The sequence below is a fragment of the Myotis yumanensis genome, unplaced genomic scaffold (genome assembly GCF_028538775.1).
Source record: "Myotis yumanensis isolate MYYU_CA2020_CCGP unplaced genomic scaffold, mMyoYum1.0.hap1 SCAF_19, whole genome shotgun sequence".
NCBI classification, from domain to species: domain Eukaryota; kingdom Metazoa; phylum Chordata; class Mammalia; order Chiroptera; family Vespertilionidae; genus Myotis; species Myotis yumanensis.
In genome coordinates this window covers 28,049,968-28,067,627 of record NW_027223770.1, presented here as the reverse complement: position 1 = coordinate 28,067,627, position 17,660 = coordinate 28,049,968, and the positions used below count along the sequence as shown (strand labels likewise).

General features: G+C 64.5%; 1 protein-coding gene across 1 annotated transcript in view; it reads left to right on the top strand.

The window, feature by feature from the left end:
• Positions 1–16,490, top strand: part of RIMBP2 (RIMS binding protein 2) — a 54,423-nt gene extending 37,933 nt beyond the window's left edge. Inside the window, 12 exon segments of the mRNA XM_070399589.1 lie at positions 1,039–1,185; positions 1,188–1,478; positions 1,714–1,854; positions 3,496–3,651; positions 6,044–6,721; positions 8,348–8,462; positions 9,394–9,578; positions 10,563–10,731; positions 11,581–11,687; positions 12,782–12,853; positions 13,320–13,454; positions 15,439–16,490. Of these exon segments, the coding sequence (XP_070255690.1) occupies positions 1,039–1,185; positions 1,188–1,478; positions 1,714–1,854; positions 3,496–3,651; positions 6,044–6,721; positions 8,348–8,462; positions 9,394–9,578; positions 10,563–10,731; positions 11,581–11,687; positions 12,782–12,853; positions 13,320–13,454; positions 15,439–15,627 (2,385 nt within the window). The 3' untranslated portion in view covers positions 15,628–16,490.
• The last annotated feature ends 1,170 nt before the right edge of the window (positions 16,491–17,660 follow it).

The following is a 17,660-nucleotide window of genomic DNA, read 5'->3' as shown; positions in this document are numbered from 1 at the left end:
CCCCAGGACCGTGGGTACCTGCTCCGGGGAGGGGGACGGCTGAGCGTCCTTCCTCCCTCCTCTGCCACCAGCATTTATTACACACCCGCCACCCCAGAGCCACCCCAGGGCCACCCCAGGGCCACCCCAGGGCCGCAGAGCACGAGGCCCCCCCCAACTTCTGTCCCCCCCATTCCCAGAATCCCCGGCCCGCCTCCCACTGCTCACCCTCCTGGTTCTCCTGCCCCCGGGATCAAAAGTCCACCTGTTTTGCCCGGCCGGCGTGGTTCCGTGGCTGAGTGTCGACCCATGAACCAGGAGGTCACTAGTTTGATTCCCGGTCGGGGCACAGGCCCTGGCTACGGGCTCCATCCCCAGTGCGGGGCGTGCAGGAGGCGGCCGGTCCATGACTCTCTCTCATCGTGGATGTTTCTCTCTCTCCCTCTCCCTTCCTCTCTGACACCAATAAAAATATATTTTTAAAAAGTCCACCTGCCTTGAGTTCCCCAACATTAGGGCCCCCCGATAGATGACAGGCCTAGGAATCCCCCACGAACACATGGCCGGGCCTTGACTCCACAGGGCAGGTGGGGAAGCCGATGGCCTCAGCCCCCTCCCCCTCCCCCTCCCCCTCCCCCTCCCCCTCCTCCTTCCCCCTCCCCCTCCCGGCCCACGGGTCATGCAGCTGCCTCCTCCCTCCGCCCCGGTCCCTGCGAGGAGCAGGGCTGACCACTCCGTGGACCGCAGTGTCTGGCTGCCTCCAGCTCCCTCTGTGCGCGGTCCCTGCAGCCGGTGGCCCTGTCCCTGCTCCCGGGCCAGGCCGGCCCCGCCCTCCTCCTGCCCAGCTTTGGCCACAATGAACGTCACATGCTGACCCTCTGCGCCCCTCGGTGTGTCTCTGAGTTGGTTCTGGACACGGAAGCCTTCCGTCCAGCGGTGGCGGGGGGGGGGGGGCGGTGTCCGCAGACTCCCAGGGGCCCCTCGCCGAGACCCGCCCGTGCCCGGGGTGCAGGGGGCGGGTGGGGGCCGGGCGGCCCGTCAGCGGCTCTCTCTGTGCAGGTGGCCGAGGTCGCGGCCCCCACGGCGGACGGCGTGGCCGTGGAGCTGGCGCGGCTGCGCGGCCTGGATGCCAAGGGCGTGACCGTGCGGACCCTCTCGGCCCAGGGCGAGTCCGTGGACTCCGCCGTCGCCGCCGTCCCCCCCCGACCTCCTGGTGCCCCCCCGCCCCCCCGAGAGCGCCCACCCCGCAGCCGTTAGCAAGTGCCGGAGCCCCCGAAACCAAAGACGACCGCCCGGGTCCCCACCTCCGAGCGGACGAGGCCTGGGAGCAGGGCCGGGCGCCGTCCCTCGGGCACACGCTGGAGCTGCCCGGCCTGCCCGGCCGGCGCTCGCCCTCGCCCAGCCGGATCCTCCCGCAGCCGCAGGGCGCGCCCGTGTCCACCTCCGTGGCCAAGGCCATGGCCCGGGCGGCCGCGCAGAGGGTGGCCGAGAGCAGCAGGGTAAGGCCGGTGCCGCGTCGGGCCCCTCTGAGGTCAATAAAAATGTTTTAAAAAAAGAAAAGAAAAGAAAAACCCGCCCAGGAGCCAGGCCGGCCTCTGACCCGGGCCCTCGCGGGCGGCTCTGAGGGGTGTGGGCGGCGAAGGGAAGGGTGGGACCCGGGAGCCCTGGGAGCCCGGGCGCCCCCTCCCCTCGGGCCCGCCCGGCGCCTCGCTCACCCGCCCTCTCCGCCTCAAGTTAGAGAAAAGGAGCGTGTTCCTGGACCGGAGCGGGCAGTACGCCAACTCGGACGAGGAGGACGGCTACGAGTCCCCCGACGTCAGGAGGAGGGGCACCTCCGTGGACGACTTCCTGAAGGGCTCGGAGCTGGGCAAGCCGGTGAGTGCTGGGCGGGCAGCTGGGCAGTGACCACAGGAGCCTCTGGAGTGAGGACTCCCCCCACCCCCCCGAAAGATGGGAGGTGCCAGCCCACGAGACAGCAACCTTCGTGGGTGCGGGGAGTGCGGACTGAACTGTGCTGGGCCTTTGGGACCTCATTTGGGGACAGTTCCAAAGTCTGTATGCGAACCCCCCCCCCTCCCCCCCCAGGCTCAACTGGGGCAAAACCCGCCACTGGTTGGTTCACTCTCGGGAACTGGGCAGACGTTGGCCGGGCATCTGCTATGTGCTCAGCATCACGGGAGACTCAGAAATAACCTCCAGTCACGGAGCCTTGCACACGGAGGCCTTACACACGGAGGCCTTGCACACAGAGGCTTTGCACACGTGGGCCTTGCACAGGGAGCCTTGCATACAGAGGCTTTGCACACAGGGACCTTGCACACGGAGCCTTCCATACAGAGGCTTTGCACACGTGGGCCTTGCACACGGAGCCTTCCATACAGAGGCTTTGCACACGTGGGCCTTGCACACAGAGCCTTGCACGTGGAGGCCTTGCACATGTGGGCCTTGCACACATGGGTCTTGCACACGGAGGCCTTACACACAGAGGCCTTGCACACGGAGGCCTTACACACAGAGGCCTTGCACACGGAGGCCTTACACACGGAGGCCTTGCACACGGAGGCCTTACACACAGAGGCCTTGCACACGGAGGCCTTACACACGGAGGCCTTGCACACAGAGGCCTTGCACACGGAGGCCTTACACACGGAGGCCTTGCACACGGAGGCCTTGCACACAGAGGCTTTGCACACGTGGGCCTTGCACACGTGGGCCTTGCACATGTGGGCCTGTCAGCCTCATTGACTGCAGTGAAGGTTCGTTTTAGTTTTTTCTTTCAACCGTTGTGCCAACCCCAACCTCCCTAACCCAGAGCCACTCGGCCGACCAGGGTGCGGGCGGCCGGGGCAGCGCCCACAGCAGGTCCCCAGGGCCGGTTGGTCTCAGGTTCTGCCAGGCGTCATCTGATGGGAGTGTCCTCAGATGGTCCCGATCCCTCCCAGACCAGCTGTGTGTGTGTGTGTGTGTGTGTGTGTGTGTTTAATTTAATTAATTTATTTAAAATGTGTTTTCACTGATGTCAGAGAGGAGGGGAGAGGGAGAGAGAAACATCCATAATGAGAGAGAACCATGGAAGGCAGCTATGCTCACCACTATACCACCAACGCAATGAGGGAGAACCACGGACCGGCTGCCTCCTGCACGCCCCACACTGGGGATGGAGCCCACAACCCGGGCCTGTGCCCTGAGCGGGATCGAACCCTGACCTCCCGGTTCCTAGGTCGACGCTCAGCCCCTGAGCCACGCCGGCCGGCTCTGCGTGTTTCAGACCACGGGCTGCTATTTAAATCTGAAACGCCTGGAAGAGGCCGTAGACAGCCCTCCCACCTCCCTCCACCCTCCATTTCCTGTGCCCGAGCCCACGGTCTGGGTGCCTGTCCCGTCCGGGCCAACCTCTGGCCGCCCAGCTCCCGGGCTTACGGCCGCCGAGGCCGCCACGCCTCACGCCCGACGTGAGACGGCGAGGAGGGAGCTCCGGGCCCAGAGAGGGTGCTCACCGACCCCTTCCTGCCCCAGCCGCACTGTTGCCATGGAGACGAGTACCACACGGAGAGCAGCCGGGGCTCGGACCTGTCGGACATCATGGAGGAGGATGAGGAGGAGCTGTGCTCGGAGATGCAGCTGGAGGGGGGCCGGCGGCGGCCCAGCGGCACGTCCCACGGCGCCCTCAAGGTCAGTGCGGCCGGCCCCCGTCCTGCCCCCGCCTCGCCCTGCTACCCCCGGGAGCCCACCCTTGGGGACTGGCTTCTTCCTCGCCATGGACTTTGCACCCGGGATCCCGCCCTGCCTCTGGGTCTGAACTCGTGGCCAACACGTCGGGTGGGGGGCTTGGGCACGGCCCTTTGGCAGCCTCCGGGGGCACCCAGCTCAGCAGCAGGGATTGGGGGGGCAGCGGGGGAACAATGGAGGCCCACCCTCCACCCTGGCCCTGAGCGCTCACCCCCAGAGAACCAGCAGCCCGAGGGCCAGGGCCGGCTGGGGATTGTGGGAAGGTCCTGGCACCCGCTGGGCCCTGCGGGAGGGCGGGAGGGTGCGAAGGGCCAGGAGGGATGGCTGTCCTTGGGGACAGTGGGGCCACACACGACCCTCCTCAGACCCCCACCAGGGACCCCGTGCTCGGCGTGGCTGTCAGCGGGTCTGAGGGGAGGTCGCCGTCATGGAGACGAAGCCCAGGAGACGGGCCCGCGTGTGTCCCTGTCCTTGTTGGGGGCGTGGCCACCCCGCTGCCGGCGGCTCTGCCTCGAGCACGTATTCACGCCCCTGGGCAGCCTGGGTTCATGGGTGGGTCCCCTCTGCATGCCAGGCCACGGGCCAGGCCACAGGGGACGCCTGCTCCTAGCCCAGTGATGGCGAACCTTTTGAGCTCGGCGTGTCAGCATTTTGAAAAACCCTAACTTAACTCTGGTGCCGTGTCACATATAGAAATTTTTTGATATTTGCAACCACAGTAAAACAAAGACTTATGTTTTTGATATTTATTTCATATATTTTAATGCCATTTAACAAAGAAAAATCAACCAAAAAAAGGAGTTCGCGTGTCAGAGGTGTCCTAGGTTCGCCATCACTGTCCTAGCCCCCCCCCCCCCCCCCCCCCCCCCGCCGAGAGACACAAGGTGGGACAGCGGGCAGGACCCTGTGGGTGTTCCGGACGGAAAGGCTTTGGGGAGGAGACTCCGTGGCGGATAAGGGGCCCGCGTGGTCTTCCTCCGGGAACTCGGGGCCCGCGTTTTGAATGGTGGGCAGAAGGCGGCACCACCCGGCGGCCAGCTCAGGGCCACCCTGCACAGAGGCTGACGGATGCTCTGCAAAGGCCGCCCCCCCACCGCGCGGGTCCCTGTGCAGACCCCCACGGTGGCCGCTCCCACCCCTGGCGCTGGCCCCTCGCACCTGCCCCGCTGGCTCCCACAGGCCCGTCCAGCCGGAGTCAGGAGCCTGTGATGGAGGAAGGCCTGGGGGGGGGGGGGGCGGTCCAGCCTCATCTCCCCAGGACGCCCATGCTCACAGCTGGACCAGGGGCAGCGGCCTCCGTTTCCTACGTCCACGGTGCTTCTCCTTGTCGGGGAGGAAGCTCCTGGGAGGGAACCCCCATCTGCGGAGGGAAGGAAAGAAGGGCCACCTTCTCACCCAGGGAGGAGGCCCAGGGGGCAGCAAGGTCGTTACAAAACCCTGTGGCTGCGAGCACAGCCCCCAGCCCCTTGGGAACAGCTGAGTGGACATCACAGCTGGCAGGAAGTGGGCCAAGGACATGGCAGGAAGTGGGCCAGGGACATGGCAGGAAGTGGGCCAGGGACGTGGCAGGAAGTGGGCCAAGGACGTGGCAGGAAGTGGGCCAAACATGTGGCAGGAAGTGGATCGGCCGACAGCTGCAGGTCCCTGTAGTTTGTCCACAGCGTCCTCACATTTCCAGGGTCAGGACCGTCTCAGTCTGACCTGGGAACCCCAAGCCAGGGTTGGGGGCCGGTGCAGGGGCTGGGGAGCCGCAGGGGAGCCTGCTTCCGGCTGGAAGGGTCCAGGCCCTGGGGAGCGTCTGGAGACCCCCAGGCCTTCGCATACACTGAGGGGTGGGAGCAAGGCCAGGGCACCGAGCGACCAGGTCCCGGCTTCACGCTGACTTGTAGCCGGGAGGACAGGAAAGAAGGAGGTCAGCTCAGTGCTGGGGAGAGAACGAGAGCGGCAGGGGCTGCTGTGACGGCTCAGTCACTCGGCGCCCAGTGGCCGCTGCCCTGAGGCTGTGGGCGCAGCCAGCGGGCCGCGGGGCCCAGGTCTCCCAGTGCTCTGGGCATGCGGTTCCCAGCACCCAGCAGCTTGGCCGTGGCAGTGCCCTGCCTCTGTGCGCCCCCCCCCCCCCCGACCTACCCTGCTGGTTTAGTGCATGGCCTGCCCCCTGCTGCTCCCGCCTGGCTCCATCCTCCGCCCACTGCACCTCATTTCAGAGCCCGGCCGAGCATGCCCCCCTCCAGCATGCTCCCCCCCTCGTGGCCCCGAGACTAATGCTGTCTGTTTTCTTTCCCTCCCTCGCCCACCTCACGTCCGCTCCCACCGTGGGTCCCGCATGCCCCCTTAGGAGTGCTCTAGGCATAGGACCTCGGACGGGGCGTTCCCGGAGCCGCCCGAGGGCCCCCCGCAGGCCCCACACAGTGCGAGGCTGTTCAGTATCCCCGAAGTAGCGGAGGAGGACACGGAGCCCTGTGAGTTCCTGCACAGACAGGGCGTAGGGTGCCCGGCCAGGGCCTGGGAGCCCAGGCGCGCCAGGCCCTGCCGGGGCCGCCAAGCCCCCCAGGGCTCCCGGGTCTCCGCGAAGCCCAGGGGCCCCCACGCCGAGGACTTCCTTCCCGAAGACAGGGGCGGCCGGGGCGGCCGCTGGGCCACCAGGAGCCCAGACAGCGGCCTGGACTGTGGGAGCGAAGAAGAGGACCCGCGACTGAGCGTCAGGAGCGTGGCCGCCACGGGCAGCCCGGGCCCCGGGCCCTGTCCCTGTCGGACCCTCCGGCCCCTGCTGGCCCGGCGGCGGACGCTGACCCGGCAGACCAGCGTCGAGGAGGACTTTGGGGAGCAGGACCCCAGCCCCGTCGTCAGGAGCGACGACCCCCGCCCGAGCCCGGAGCGGCCGGCCCCCAGGAAGTCGGGCTGGGACCAGCCCGCGGGGCCCAGCGTCTGGAAGAAAAGCATAAAAACGCCCCCCAGTAGGGCGACCGCCCAGCACCCGCAGGCGGCTCCCCGCGCGGCAGACGGCCCCCCCGTGGTGTGTGTCGCGAGCCCGCCCCCGCTTGCCAGACCAATCCGTCCGCACCCTCCATCCTCCCTCTTTCTGTTGGTGCCTCCGGACCCGGCTGATGCCCTGATGTCCATGCGGCTTCGGTTCCTGCTCCTCATCGCTTCCCAATCGTAGGCCTGCTGACGGGTTCTTTACGTTGCTTTCGGATAAGATCCTCCCCGCCCCCCACCCCACCCCCCAATCAGCGACGATTCTGGCTGCTTTGGTTAAAGGACAACTGAATCTAAATTTTAATTAAGGGTTAGCTGAACGCTCGCCCCCCACGCGTTTGACAACGTGCTTTTCCCAAATGAGCACGGGGACCGGTTGTGGCCCCCGATAGGACTGAAAGGTTTCTTCTTGGGGTGGTTTGTGGATCTTTGTTTGTTTGTTTGATGCCTTCACCCGTCACCGGAAAAGAACAGAGGGACCCACTGGTGCCTATGGTTCCAAAGGCGTTTAATTCCCCTGCACCCGGTTTTCAGAATGAATTTTCCATCGTCAGCTCTAGACACCGCCCCTCCCTCCCCCCGCCTAGTCCTCCAGGCGTGTGAGTGGTTGTCAGGAGCTTCGCTCCTCCCCGAGTCGGTCCCTTTTCCCAGCATTTGCTCCTGTCGCGCCCGACTTGCCAGTGAACATGCAGGTGGGCCAGGCGCAGTGTGCCATCTGGGCTCCGGGCCGGTGCAGTGTGCGATCTGTCCACTAGGGGGCTCTGCCCCACACTTCACCGGACCCACCTGTGTCCGGCCCAGGCCAACCTGTCTCATCCCTGCTCCTTCCCTGGGCCTCAGAACTTCCCCACTCGGGCACCTCCCCGGGGGCCGGAGGCCTGCCCGGACCCTCGGACGCAGAGCTAACCTGGGGTGCGTGTCACTGGGGGCGGGGCAGCCCGGGGGTGACCCCGTCTTCAGAGCAGGGCCAGGGCGGTGCCGTGAGGTTTCCCTGTCCCGGGGGGACCCGTGGCCATGCGGCGTCGTCCCCCGTTTGCGATCCCTGGAGGCGGCCCTAACGGTCAGGGCTGTTCCTGGTCGAAGGGGCCGCAGGGCGATGAGTCCAGTGAGTCAGTCGTATTGAAGCCGTCCTCACCTCGGGGCAACACATCAGCCTTGGAGCCCGGCCGGCGGGGCTCAGGGGCTGAGCATCGACCTGTGAACCAGGAGGTCAGGGTTCGATTCCCGGCAGGGCACAGGCCCGGGTTGGGGGCTCCATCCCCAGTGGGGGGTGTGCAGGAGGCAGCCGGTCCATGACTCTCTCTCTCCATTGATATTTCCCTCTCCCTCTCCCTTCCTCTCTGACATCAATACAGACATATTAAAACATAGATATGTATCTGGCTTCTGCAGCTGGAGCAGGAGCAGCAACACAAAGATGTCCCCTCCCCCCAGAATTCTTTCCATCCCCCTCCCCGGCCCCCAGTGTCGAAAAGCAACTCCGCTGTGGAAGTCGGGGTGCCCGGGCGAGCGGCCAGGCCCCGGGCCATTCAGCTAACCTTTCAGTTAAAAGCTACGTTTAGTTGCCTTTACAGCTTCTGCTTCCACGCGGGGTTGATTTGGCTGACTCCATTCTCACGTCGCCGGGCCGGCGGGACTCACGGCTCTGCTGTTCTGTCTTCAGATTTTAGGAAACCCAGCGTCTGCAGGACGGGCGGACAGGGCCGAGCACGCGGGCCGGAAGGTTCCCCACGGAGGCGCCGGCCCGCACAGGTCCCGGCCAGCGGCCCCGGCCATCGGTGAGTGGGCCTGCTTGACCCGTTGTCCTTCCAACCACAGGGCGCGTGGCGGCTTAGCCCTCAGCCTAAACATCTAAAAACCTGATTGGGCGGTTTGGTTCCCGGTCCGGGCACAGGCCCAGGCTGGGGGCTCGATCCCCGGTGGGGGACGTGCAGGAGGCAGCGCGTCCATGATTCTCTCTCATCATGGATGCTTCTCTCCCTCTCCCTTCCTCTCTCTGAAGTCAATAAAAAATATATATATTTAAAAACAATAAAAAAAGTTAAAAATGACCGGGAATAGCATTTTCATCTGGACACAAAGAACCTCAGTTGTGGCAAAGAGAAGGCAGAATCAGCACAAGACAAACCAGACGCATTTGTAAGGATTCTCGCACGGGAAGAGCCTGTTTCATTTTCCGAAGACAAAAGCGAGCAGTGCTCAGCGGCCAGCGAAACGGGGGGGACGCGGTTTAGATCACGTAGGAAGTGAGAGAAAATAGGAGCGCCTGTCAATCACCGTGAACAACCCCCAAAACAAAACAGGACAAAACAAAACCCCCGAAATCCGTGTAAGAGATGGACGAGGCCGCTGTTCAGGGTTTGTGTCCTCCCAGACGGGAGATCCCTGAACGTCTGCTGACCCAGGTGCCCTAAAAAGATCGCTAATGAATGAATAAATAAATTAACTAATATATATTTATTGATCTCAGAGAGGAAGGGAGAGAGAGAGAAAGATCAATGATGAGAGATCGGCTACCTCCTGTGCGCCCCCCACCGGGGATGGGGCCCACCACCCGGGCTGTGCCCTGACCGGGAATCGAACCGGACCTCCGGGGTCACAGGGCGCCGCTCAGCCCCTGAGCCACGTGGGCCGGGAACGTGACTAGAGACGGAGGAGCGGGTCGGTCCGGCCGCGGGTGACAGCTCTTCCCGTGCCGCCCGCCCCCAGATGACTACGGCGACCGGGGCCGGCTGTCCCCCGACTTCTACGGGGAGTCCGAGACCGACCCCGGCGCCGAGGAGCCGCCGGCGCGCATCTTCGTGGCCCTGTTCGACTACGACCCGCTGAGCATGTCCCCGAACCCCGACGCCGCCGAGGAGGAGCTGCCCTTCAAGGAGGGACAGATCATCAAGGTGCCGCGGCCGCGCCCCCACCGCCACCCCCCCCCCCCGCCCGCGTCCCCCATCATCGCCCCCGACAGCACCCCCATCATCATCCCACCGTCACCCCCCCCGCCCGCGTCCCCCATCATCGTCCCCGACAGCACCCCCATCATCATCCCACCGCCACCCCCCCCCGCCCGCGTCCCCCATCATCGCCCCCGACAGCACCCCCATCATCATCCCACCGTCACCCCCCCCCCCGCCCGCGTCCCCCATCATCGCCCCCGACAGCACCCCCATCATCATCCCACCATCACCCCCGCGTCCCCGCCATCACCCCCGGCCATCAGGGGGCGGAGCGAGCCCGCGGGCAGGGGCGGGGGCGGGAAAGTGGGGGGACAGGGTCCTGCGGACAGCGAGGCCCGGGCAGGACGCTGGTGCCACTGGAGGGTCCCGTGGTCCCGTCACGCCCCGTCCCACGGCCGGACTCCACGCCCTCGCTGGCCCCCGAGTCCAGCTGGTCCTCCGGGCGCTCCCCCCAGAGGGCGGCGTCCAAGGCACAGGGTGTAACCCGTTTTTTACTGTATTTGACCGAGGCCTTCTGCGCCAGCCACTCACCTCACTGTAGGCGGTGACGTAACTCTGAGCCAGCCAATCACCGCACTGTAGGCGGTGACGTAACTCTGAGCCAGCCAATCACCGCACTGTAAGCGGGTGATGTAACTGCACCAGCCACTCACCTCACTGTAGGCGGTGACGTAACTCTGAGCCAGCCAATCACCGCACTGTAGGTGGTGACGTAACTCTGCGCCAGCCAATCACCGCACTGTAGGCGGTGATGTAACTCTGCGCCAGCCAATCACCGCACTGTAAGGGTGACGTAACTCTGAGCCAGCCACTCACCGCACTGTAGGCGGTGACGTAACTCTGCGCCAGCCAATCACCGCACTGTAAGAGGGTGACGTAACTCTGAGCCAGCCACTCACAAGACCTCGGCTTCTTCCCCGGCCCCAGGTCTACGGCGACAAGGACGCGGACGGCTTCTACCGCGGGGAGACGTGCGCCCGGTCCGGCCTCATCCCCTGCAACATGGTGTCCGAGATCCAGGCCGAGGACGAGGAGATGATGGAGCAGCTCCTGCGACAGGGCTTCCTGCCGCTCAGCACGCCGGTGGAGAGGACGGGTGAGCGCCCGCCGGGACCTGTCCTTCCCCGGCGCCGCGGGCCGCCTCCCCGGGAACCAGCCACGCGGAGCGTTGTCGTTCCCTCTGTAAAGCGTGTGTGTGTGCGTGTGTGTGTGCGTGTGTGCTCGTGTGCACATGTGTGTGCCTGTGTGTGCACGTGTGCGCGCGCAGCGCGTGCCTGTGTGTGCGTGTGTGCACCTGTGTGTGCACGTGTGTGCGCGTGTGTGCACGTGTGTGCGCGCGTGTGCCTGTGTGTGCACGTGTGTGTGCGCGTGTGCGTGTGCCTGTGTGTGCACGTGTGTGTGCACCTGTGTGTGCGCGTGTGTGCGCGCGTGTGCGTGTGCCTGTGTGTGCGTGTGTGCACCTGTGTGTGCACGTGTGTGCGCGTGTGTGTGCGCGTGTGTGTGCGCATGTGCGTGCGCTTTAAATATATTTCTATGGATGTCAGAGAGGAAGGGAGAGGGAGAGGGAGACATAGAAACACCAATGATGAGAGTCATGGACCCGCTGCCTCCTGCACACCCTCCCCCCCCACCCCCCCAACTGGGGACGGAGCCCGCGACCCGGGCCTGTGCCCTTGACCTGAACGGAACCCTGACCTCCCGGTTCATAGGCCTCGCTGCCTGGGCTGCATGTGTTTGGTTTTGAGGAATCAGCCCCAGGTTTCACAAAGGCGCTCGCTTGTTCTAAGTTAAAACAAAACCTAGGAAGCCCGGCGACTGGCCCGGGGCCGCGGCTGTCCGGGGCTGTGAGCCTGGGCCTGGTGGGGGCGGCGTCCGGCCCGTTGCCGTGGTGACCAGGACGGCCCACGCTTGGGCAGGATCCTGATGGCTTCCTTCTCCCCGTCAGCAGAGAGGAGCAGGCGAGGTGGCCGGCAGCAGGCGGTGTCCACGCGCAGGATGGTGGCCTTGTACGACTACGACCCCAGAGAGAGCTCGCCCAACATCGACGTCGAGGTGCCCGCTGCCCCCCCCCCCCCCCCCCGCCCCCGCCCTTCCCGCCGGCGTCCCGGGCACCGCGCAGGACCCGGACCCTCCAGGGAGCGGCCCCAGCAGCCCGGGCGGCCCCTCCCTGCAGCTCAGGGCGCAGCAGCACCCAGTGGGGGTGCCCGTAGTGTCCCCCGAGGAGAGGGCAGAGGACGGGCGAGGCGGGCAGGCCCCAAGTCCACGGCGGGAGCGGCTGGAGCTCTGCCCAGGGCCTGCACGGCCGTTCCTGCTGACGAGGGACCAGCGTGAGGGCCCCGTGCGCAGAGCCCTGAGCAGGTTTGACTTACGATGCCTGGCGGCCTCGCCCCATTTTCATGTTTGTTTGTTTGTTCAAACATATTTTTATTGATTTCAGAGAAGAAGGGAGAGGGAGAGAGAGAAACATCAATGACGAGAGAGAATCATTGATCGGCTGCCTCCTGCCCGCCTCCTACTGGGGCTCGAGCCGGCAGCCCAGGCCTGGGCCCTGACCGGGAATCGAACTGTGACCTCCTGGTTCATAGGTCAGCGCTCACCACTGAGCCATGCCGGCCGGGTATTTAGAAAGAAAAGTGCATTTTCTGGCACCTCCACCCACCAGGCTGGTTGGCCTGTCCCCAGCCTGGAGCCCCCCCCTACCCCCAGCATCCCCCTCTCCCTCCCCCCTCCCTCCCCGTGGCCGAGGAAATAGACGTTTCATTAATAATTGAGGACAGTCTCTCAGACGCAGCGGGAGAGCATTTACGTAAAGGCCCAGGCGCTGCGGGCTGCGGGGAGCAGTGCCCCACGCCCAGGTGCTAACGTTAAGGATCTGGCGGGTGTGAGGCCGTGGCCAGCGCTGGATTCTGGCTGGGATCTGGGAGCCCGGTGCTTCCCTGGGGGTGGCCTGCGTTGCCGTGGTCACTCTTTCTAAGAGGCCGAGCACAGAGGCCCTGGTGGGCTCTCTGTCTTTCTTCCTCCTTGGCCTGAAGGCGTCGGTTAGTTCCCAAATCGTAGGAAAATGAGACAATGAAAGAAACCGTGAAGAGGTTCTTTGAGAAAAGGACTTTGCACGGGACCCGCCCTCACCGCGCCCTCCCCCCCAGGCCGAGCTCACCTTCTGCACCGGGGATATCATCTGTGTCCTTGGGGACATCGACGAGGACGGCTTCTACTACGTGAGTGAAGCAGCGAGACACGCGGTCGGCGGGCGCGTCGGCCTGTGCTGTCCGCTCGCTCCCTGGGGAGGGAACCAGGGGTGGACGGGCTGGGCCCCGGCGGGTTCCCACGGCGGCTGCCCCAGACCAGGAGGAGGCCCTCCCTGCCCTAAGGCTGCTCCTTTATTTATTTATTTTTTTAAAAATATATATATATATTTAGAGAGAGGAAGTGGGAGAGAGAGAGAGAGAGAGAAATATCAATGATGAGAGTGAATCATGGATCCGCTGCCTCCTGCACGCCCCCTACTGGGGATCAAGCCCACAACCCGGGCCTGTGCCCTGACCGGGAATGGAACCCTGACTCCTGGTTCCTAGGTCGAGGCTCAACCACTGGGCCTCAGCGCCGGGCGAGGGGTGGCGGCTCCTTTGGGGGGAGGGGGGGAGGAGGGAGGGGAGTAAGGGGTCTGCGCCTCGCCTGTCCCAGGGGGAGCTCAACGGGCAGAAGGGCCTGGTGCCGTCCAACTTCCTGGAAGAAGTGCCTGACGACGTGGAGGTCTACCTCTCGGACGCCCCGGCCCACCGCCCACAGGACACGCCCTCGCGCTCCAAGGCCAGACGGGTAAGCAGCCGCCCCGTGTGTCCGGCGCCCCTGCCCCGCCACCCGCGCTCTCGCGTGTGGTCTCCGCCTCGAGGGCCGGAAGCACCCGCCCCGAGCGTGTCCTCGCCCTCCCCTCCCACGGGGGCGTCCTGAGCCTGCTGACCTCTGGCCCTGACGTCTATTTCACCAAAAGGGACATTTTCCATCCCGACCGCTGCCTCTGCTCACAAGGGGGCCCCCCGCGTGACAGACGCACACCCGGCGTGGAGAGGGCGAGGGCGAGGGCGAGGGCGAGGGCGAGGGGCTGGCCCGTCCCGAGGCTCAGGCCGCGGTCCCCCCAGAGAGCAGGCGCCCGCGGCTCCTGGAGGGACGAGGACATCCACGTGTCGCGCCTCATTTTGTTTTGCGTCATCGCTGCGGGTGCTCGTTCTGTTTTTACATCATCTATTCTTATTCCTTCGCTCATCTGCTTGGGAACAGAAGAAGAGTGTGCATTTCACACCTTAATCAGGCAAAGTAGCCTTCACGTAAGTGAGCAGCTGAAGATACCTAGACGCCCCGAGCCGCCCAGCGGGCTCCGCGGTGGACGCCGGGGTCACGGGGCTGAGAAAGAAATATGTCCCCTGACGACCACGGGCCTCGGTTGTAAAGCAGCCGAAGGCGTGGCGGCCTGAGCCGTGCGACCATCCCCCGCGGTTCCCGCGGAGGCCAGCAGGGGGCATGTTTCCCGCGAGCCCGTGTCTCCCCCGCGTCTCCCCCGCGGCTGCGTGTTGCATTGTCAGCCACTCTCGGAAAAGCACAACCTCGCCAACGTGTTTACGGCAGGTTCCTTATGTAAATTTTCAAAAACATATTTTTATTGACTTCAGAGAGGAAGGGAAAAGGGAGAGAAACATCAATGATGAGAATCATGGCTCGGCTGCCTCCTGCACACCCCCTACTGGGGATCGAGCCCGCAACCCAGGCCTGTGCCCTGCCTGCGAATCGAACCCGGGACTCCAGTCCCCAGGCTGATGTTCTATCCACTGAGCAACACCGGCCAGGGCCCGGCAGATTTCCTAGTAAAAGTGCAGCTGGAGCTCAGGCAGCTGGGCAGTGGGCAGGCCGGCCCCGAGTCGAGTTCCACTGCCCGCGGCGTCTCCTCCAGCCCCCACCTCCATCTGGTGCAGCCGGGCTTCTCCTCGAAGCACCGACTCGGGGGAGAGGCGCCGGGGGGCTGCCAATGCAATACCCGCTCCGAGACACGCGGCTCCGAGGTGGACGCCCAGACGGGGCCGCGGTATCTTCAGTGACCGTGGGTGCTTGCCGAGTTTCCATTAGAGTTAGACCTTGATTCTAAATCCAAGCAAGCTGGAGCCCCGTGGCTGGCCGTGGCTGCTGAATCCTGCACGCTCCCCGGAGGTCAGAGGTCAGAGGTCAGGATTGGGGGATGGCCCAGGTCCCGTCAGGCGGGGCCACAGTGCCCGTGAGCTCAGCACTTGACCTTGTGCTCACGACGGACAAGGTCCCACCAAGACCCCAGTGCCGTGCAGGCCGCGCAGCGCCCACGGAGGCCGTGCCCACGGAGGCCGGGAAGCTTCCTTTGATTGCAATTAAGGTTCATTTTAGTTTTGTTTTTCTTTCAATCGGTGTGCCATCCCCAACCTTCCTGCCCGGGCGCTCGGCCGACCAGGGGCCGTCGCTTTCACAGACGAGACTCGCACTGAGTGCGTCCGCTTTGAGATGGGCACTCACCAGGGTTACAGCCCCCGCCCCTCGATCGGGTCCTCACGTACCAGGAAGTGACCCCCAGCCCCGTCCTGCCCGCGTGAGGGGCACCCCGCCCGTGTCCCCGAGGCGCTGGGCGGGCTGCTCCTGGCGCCCCCACTTGAAAGAAGAAAACACCCACCGTCCCTCCTTCCTTCGCGGGCGGGCGGGCGGGCCGGGCTGAGGGCGGCCGGGCTGCGTGTGGCCGGGCTGGCGGGCGGCGCTGACACGCTCAGTAAACTGTCACTGTACCTACCAGGTGCCTCCTGAGGGGGCAGGCCCGGCCAGGAGGGCGCCGTCCCCCACAGCCCGTCTCCACGCGGGGTCTCCTGCGCCGTCTGTGGGTACAGGTGGTCCCGGCAGAGGCCGGGGCGTGTCCTCGAGGAAGAAGAAGGGGCTGCTTTTCAAAGGCAAGAGGCTGCTGCAGAAGCTGGGCGCCGTCAAGTGACTGGGACCACCTCCGACGCGGCTTCGTTCCCGGCGGGGCTCCCGAGACTCGCGCTCGCCCTCCCCCCCTCCACACACACAGCAGGGCCTCTCTGCCCCCCACGTCCCCCCCCAGCACCTGGGAGGGCAGCGCCGGCCTCCCGGGCCTCAGGCTCGGTTGCGGCCCCCGGCCTGACGGGAGGCCCGGCACAGGGCCAGGCCGGCTGCTCGCCCTCGGACGGTCTCTGTGCACTTGTCCCCGCCCCACCCCCCACGCTCACCCCCTCCCCCTTCACTCTGGTCCGAGCCCCGAGCGCCTCCATGTTCTGCCTTACTCTGCACAATGGTTTGTACCGTCCAATAAACTCGCTGTGCTCCTGTGTGTGCGCCTCGTGCTCTCCCCACACGGGCAGGCTTGCGGCCACGCCCAGACCACACCACACCACACGTGTCCTCACGCACACCTTGGAGCAGGCCCGGCACCCTCAGTGTCACTCGGTGGGTCTGTCCCTCTCGTGCCAGACAGACACAGCAGCACACACGCGGCCACACACACGCGGCCACGGCCACACACGCGGCCACGGCACACACAGGCCACGGCCCAGCCCCAGGTCAGTCTGCTCCACGTGACCCACACAACCCTCCCTTGGCATTGAGCACAGACTGGCCCGTTGCCGGCGGTGTCTCCGCTGGCTGCTTTTTTGTACCCTCGTCCACTTGTAACTGTTTTTACTCTTTATACACGTGTTCAGACCGCCTTTTTGTAACCTGTGGGAGGTTGTGAGCATGTTCCGTGGTCACGCACTGCGTGTGCGAGCGCATCGGGAGCGGCGTGTGGGTGTGTGTGCGGTCAGTGTCGGATCTTTTCTAGAATAAACTGTCATTTTCCACGATGCCCGCCTCCCGCCTCCTGTGTGCTTTGGGGCGGGGCCGTGCGCATGGGGCTCACTCCCCTCCCTCTCCTGGAATGTTTCCCAGAAGAGCCCCACGTGTCCCGCACGCAGGCCACGCTCGGGCCCACATGCCGGGGACACTCGGCAAACGTGGGAGACAACATCCGCGTCTCCTACGACCCAGCAGGCAGAGTGCACACGTGACCCAGTAAAAGTGTTTGGGGCCCTGGCCAGTGTTGCTCAGTGGAGAGCGCGTCGGCCTGAGGACCAAAGGGTCCCGGGCTCGATTCTGGTCAAGGGCACGTGCCCCGGCTGCAGGCTTGATCCCCAGTAGGGGGTGTGCAGGAAGCCGATCAATGATTCTCATCATTGATGTTTCTCTCTCTCTCCCCCTCTCCCAAATCAATAAAGAAATATATTTAAAACATAAAAAATAAAAATGTGTGATTTACCATCAGAAGCAGACAACTCGGGGATAATTTAATGCGTGTGCACGACCGTGTCCTGGAAACGACAGCGTTGCCGGGGGCGGTAAGGGGACCCCACGTCTTCCTGGTGTGAGACGGGAGCGTGTAAGTGTGTCCACACGCCTCGCACTACCCCGCACGGGAATCGTCCCTCAGTCAAATCGACTTAAACCAAAAGCGTGGCCTCTGTGTGGGCCCCGCGCGGACCCTCCAGCAGTTTGAAAAGCGCACCCAGTGCTGACTTCAGTAAGAACAGGACACCGACCCGCAGACCAGGCGACGGCCACTTTAATGTAGAACAGACAGAACGGTGCCGGCTGCAAAGTAACACACAGCGACACGGACGTGGGCTGCGGCCTCTCCTGCTAAGGACCCGCAAATGCTTCTCTGGACAGAAACTGAAAATGTTTCAACTATCTTTTTTTTTTAACTTTTAAAAAGTTTTTAAATTTTTTGTTTTGTTTTGTATGTTTATTGATTTCAGAGAGGAAGGGAGAGGGAGGGAGGGGAGGGAGAGAAAAAAAAAAAGCATCAATGATGAGAGAGAATCATGGGTCGGCTGCCTCCTGCACGCCCTACACTGGGGATCGAGCCTGCAACCCGGGCCTGTGCCCTGACTGGGAATCGAACCGTGACCCTTCAGTCTGCAGGCTGACGCTCTACCCACTGAGCCACACTGTCCAGGGCTCCCTCTC